This window comes from Stigmatopora nigra, chromosome 6 (genome assembly GCF_051989575.1).
Source record: "Stigmatopora nigra isolate UIUO_SnigA chromosome 6, RoL_Snig_1.1, whole genome shotgun sequence".
In the NCBI taxonomy this organism is placed as follows: Eukaryota; Metazoa; Chordata; class Actinopteri; order Syngnathiformes; family Syngnathidae; genus Stigmatopora; species Stigmatopora nigra.
Genome location: NC_135513.1, coordinates 2,057,181 through 2,062,296, shown reverse-complemented (window position 1 = coordinate 2,062,296; position 5,116 = coordinate 2,057,181). Strand labels below are relative to the sequence as shown.

General features: G+C 40.0%; 1 protein-coding gene across 1 annotated transcript in view; it reads right to left on the bottom strand.

Annotated features, from left to right (window-relative positions):
• pnpla6 (patatin-like phospholipase domain containing 6) overlaps positions 1 to 5,116 on the bottom strand; it is a 111,219-nt gene extending 106,103 nt beyond the window's left edge. Inside the window, exons 1-2 of the mRNA XM_077718293.1 lie at positions 5,089 to 5,116; positions 4,806 to 4,984 (exon numbers count right to left, since the gene is read on the bottom strand). Of these exons, the coding sequence (XP_077574419.1) occupies positions 4,806 to 4,984; positions 5,089 to 5,116 (207 nt within the window). The remainder of the gene's footprint in view (positions 1 to 4,805; positions 4,985 to 5,088) is intronic.

The window sequence follows — 5,116 nt, the reverse complement described above, 5'->3', positions numbered from 1 at the left end:
CAGAGATGTAGAGAGAGAGAGAGAGACAGAGATGTAGAGAGAGAGAGAGAGACAGAGATGTAGAGAGAGAGAGAGAGAGACAGAGATGTAGAGAGACAGAGAGAGAGACAGAGAGAGAGACAGAGATGTAGAGAGAGAGAGAGACAGAGATGTAGAGAGAGAGAGAGACAGAGATGTAGAGAGAGAGAGAGAGAGACAGAGATGTAAGAGAGAGAGAGAGACAGAGATGTAGAGAGAGAGAGAGACAGAGATGTAGAGAGAGAGAGACAGAGATGTAGAGAGAGAGAGAGACAGAGATGTAGAGAGAGAGACAGAGATGTAGAGAGAGAGAGAGACAGAGATGTAGAGAGAGAGAGAGACAGAGATGTAGAGAGAGAGAGAGAGAGAGACAGAGATGTAGAGAGAGAGAGAGAGACAGAGATGTAGAGAGAGAGAGACAGAGATGTAGAGAGAGAGAGAGACAGAGATGTAGAGAGAGAGAGAGAGAGACAGAGATGTAGAGAGAGAGAGAGAGAGAGAGAGAGAGAGAGAGAGAGAGGAGAGAGAGAGAGAGAGAGAGAGAGTAAGAGAGAGAGAGAGAGAGAGAGAGAGATGAGAGAGAGAGATGTAGAGAGAGAGAGAGACAGAGATGTAGAGAGAGAGACAGAGATGTAGAGAGAGAGAGAGAGAGAGACAGAGATGTAGAGAGAGAGACAGAGATGTAGAGAGAGAGACAGAGATGTAGAGAGAGAGAGAGAGGAGAGACAGAGATGTAGAGAGAGAGACAGAGATGTAGAGAGAGAGAGAGAGAGAGAGAGAGAGGAGAGAGAGAGAGAGAGACAGAGATGTAGAGAGAGAGACAGAGATGTAGAGAGAGAGAGAGAGAGAGAGAGAGACAGAGATGTAGAGAGAGAGACAGAGATGTAGAGAGAGAGAGAGAGAGAGAGAGATGAGAGAGAGAGAGAGAGAGAGAGAGAGAGACAGAGATGTAGAGAGAGAGACAGAGATGTAGAGAGAGAGAGAGAGAGAGAGAGAGAGAGAGACAGAGATGTAGAGAGAGAGACAGAGATGTAGAGAGAGAAGAGAGAGAGACAGAGATGTAGAGAGAGAGACAGAGATGTAGAGAGAGAGAGAGAGACAGAGATGTAGAGAGAGAAAGAGACAGAGATGTAGAGAGAGAGAGAGAGACAGAGATGTAGAGAGAGAGAGACAGAGATGTAGAGAGAGAGAGAGAGACAGAGATGTAGAGAGAGAGAGAGACAGAGATGTAGAGAGAGAGAGAGAGAGAGAGAGAGACAGAGATGTAGAGAGAGAGACAGAGATGTAGAGAGAGAGAGAGAGATGAGAGAGACAGAGATGTAGAGAGAGAGACAGAGATGTAGAGAGAGAGAGAGAGAGAGAGAGAGACAGAGATGTAGAGAGAGACAGAGATGTAGAGAGAGAGAGAGAGACAGAGATGTAGAGAGAGAGAGACAGAGATGTAGAGAGAGAGAGAGAGACAGAGATGTAGAGAGAGAGAGAGAGAGAGAGAAGAGATGTAGAGAGAGACAGGATGTAGAGAGAGAGAGACAGAGATGTAGAGAGAGAGAGAGACAGAGATGTAGAGAGAGAGGAGAGACAGAGATGTAGAGAGAGAGAGAGACAGAGATGTAGAGAGAGACAGAGATGTAGAGAGAGAGAGAGACAGGATGTAGAGAGAGAGAGACAGAGATGTAGAGAGAGAGAGACAGAGATGTAGAGAGAGAGAGAGAGACAGAGATGTAGAGAGAGAGAGAGACAGAGATGTAGAGAGAGAGAGAGACAGAGATGTAGAGAGAGAGAGACAGATAGTTGATAATATTATGATATATTAGTGACAAATTATGATTCCTTTATTAAACACTGAAATTTATATTAGGAAATTCCTAGTGAAAGGTTATTTTTCCTAAATTTTAATTGTGGTAATAGTGAGGCCAGAAAATGGCTCTTATTTTAAATATAACCGCTTTCTTGGAGCGGATAGGAATTCAATAGGAATTCTGCTAGCGCAATTTAACTATCCTTATAGCTAATTTATCAATATGAGAGTGATTTGTGATTTAGATTTAAGTATTAAGAATCATCCAAATTATTAAATGAAGACAAATCAGAAATGGCATTGATCCAAATTATTAGGTAAATTGTAGAATAAGCATGATTTCTATAGGATGAAATAAGATGAATCATGTTTGGTGCACGAAACATAATTCATTGTTTTTTCCATCACTAGATGAAATATGCTTTAGTGTGAGTCATATTAATGACTATTAACCTAGTTCTTTTGAGAATGACTAGTGCTGATAGGACAGAAAAAGGTGGTTAGCTGCCAATAAGCCCTTTTCAGGGATGGCGCTCTCCACTAGTGAAAAAATTACAGACCACTGATGTCTGTGAGCGTGAATGGTTGTTTGTCTTTTTGTGTTTTTGATTGGCCATCCACCAAGATATAATCAATCCGTTAGATATCAAGGTGGAAAAGGATTTAGCAAATTGGAATCACTATCTGAAACCGCCAATAAGCCCTTTTCAGGGATGGCAGCGAAGGATTGGAAATTTGAAATCAATTTCTGAAATCGCCAATAAGCCTTTTTGGATGGCGATGAAAAATCAAGGAAAATTGTTTAGTCCAAAGAATTTTTTTGATGATAATGCATTGAATTGGAGGAACAAATCTGCAATGCAAAGCACTGCAATGAAAAAACAAAAACAGTGCATCATATGAAATTCCAAAGTACCATTGATTTATAGGGATAATGGCATCCAAATTGTGTTAACGGATTAATTGACTGAATTGACAAAATGTTTCATATTTCGTTACCATACCAAACGCCATTATTCACTACACGATTAGAGCTGAATGATGAGTCTAATCTGGCTATCTGTATAAAAGAAAAACTTTAAAGAAATGCACTAATTTTGAGTTAGCAGAAGAAGACTGTGTTTTTCAACAGGAAACATGGAGAAGACGCACGAGGAACCCAAAATGAGAACGTCCGTACAACTGTTGCTGACCAAACAGCAGACATGAAAATAGCTGAAAAGGAGAATGCAGATACACCTTTGCACTGTTAGGAGGTTCTCTCAGTTGAAACGTTTGAGGAGACAGGTAAGATAAGCTTATTGACGCGATCAGACGTAATGGAAAGCATCCAATATTGATTGGAAAGATTATTGCTCGAGGAGCAATGCCATAAACCATAAGGAACTTTTATATTGTTTTGATTGTCTCCACAAAAAGTGAAAGCGTTTCAATTGAGAACAAACCTTCTTACAGATTTTTAAAAGTAAACAATTAGAGAGAAAATAGACTACAATGGATAGATATGTAACTAAATTTTGATTTTATGCCAGACTATTGGAAAATGATGATTAAGAAAATTTTAAAGGAGATGATTGGCAAACTCCAAAGACAATGGAATGTTACATTTGATAAAAAAGACTACTAGTTTGGGATATTTTGAATTTCAAATAATTGAGTTTAATATGCAACGCAATACACATTGTTAATTGAATTGGGACTTGATTAGTATGCGATTTATAAGTAATGAATTTTAATTGCCCTAAAGGAAAATTATGCTAGAAAATATTAACCCTGATAAACAAGGGGTGGTTACAGTTTAGTGGGTTCAATTCTTTTCAGAATTATAAATGTTTACATTTGTTTCTGGATATTAATTGATGTGAATGTAACTGTTGTAGAGAGCGGGAAAGCTGTTTTCCTGAGGAGAAAGCAGCCTGGTTTGCTCTTTGTATTTTTCCTATTTTTAGCATGATTAGTTAATTTGTGTAATTGCAGGAAAGGAAAAATCAAATATAGTTTTTGATGTTAACATGGAAGCAGTGACCACAATAGAATAACAGCTAGTATATCCACTTTTGACTGATAAAGCATTCAGATTTTCACAAAGTGATGGAATAAGTAAGATTGTTGTGATTTTTGTTCATTTGAGAATTAAGCCCAACCAAGTGGCCGTATGCAGGTGTTGAGCACGCGCTAAAGACGACAGCAACTAAAGCAGCAGCGCAAACACTTACTGCACAGTATTCACAACAACAAAAACTGAGTCAAAACAGTATTAATTATAATGCAAAACATTGCATCACAGAAGGTAGAGATGCATCTATACAGAAAGAACACAGAACAGTCTGCAGAAGACCTGTACACAGCTAAAGGCCTAGCGTGCCTCCCAAAATTATTCCAAAATTGAGCCATGGATTGAACCATGTCTCAACAGGGGGGATGATGGACATGGTACAGTGTGTGTTCCATGTCCCAGAGGTCTAAATACCTACTTTTAATTTTTTTGTAGTATCTGTTTGATTTGTTGCAGAAATGGTGTGCAAGGTAACCTCAGGCCCAAACGAGGACAACGTCCAAATTCTATGGGAGGGAGACCCGGAGCTCTGTATGAATCAATTTGAATGGAATAAATCATCTGTGGATGAACTCGCTCAACCCTGGTTTGTCTCCTCCGATGCTGAACACGCTCCATTGTTAGACTGGAGACTACAGAGTTAAGGAATTGGAGTCAGGTGAAATAGTTTAGTCTAACAATAGCATGGTCTCTTAACTTCTTGTGAGTGATTATGAGTGACTACAGCTGATGACTTCTCTGAGGCCATTTAAATGGGGCTCATTGGATGCAAACGCCCACAAACGCTACAATGGGAAAGTAAAAGCAGCTCAGCTTGGATCTTTTTACATAGTATAATTTTATAAATAATTGGGCTTTTGTCCTGAAGCCACATTAACGTTATGCACATAATAATTAAACAAAAGATCCAAACAAGGGGCATCTAACTCAGACCTGGGCACTCCGGTATTCGAGGGCAGGTTTTTGATCCAACCGAGACAGCACAGACAGTTTAACTAATTCGATTTCTGCTGAAACAAGAAGCACCTGAATGCAATCCACTGACTGCCCTTCTAATATACCAGAAGTTTTCCTCTTATGGGTTGGAAAGAAAACCTGCAGCGACTGCAGCCCTTTGTGGAATTAATTGCCCTGGTCTGGTCTAGCTTGACTTCATTTTTCCATGTGGCTGGTTGGCTGGACCGCAGTCTCCTCCTCTCCCCTGCAGTCAAAATACCTTCATGAATGTAAGCACCCTCTCCCAT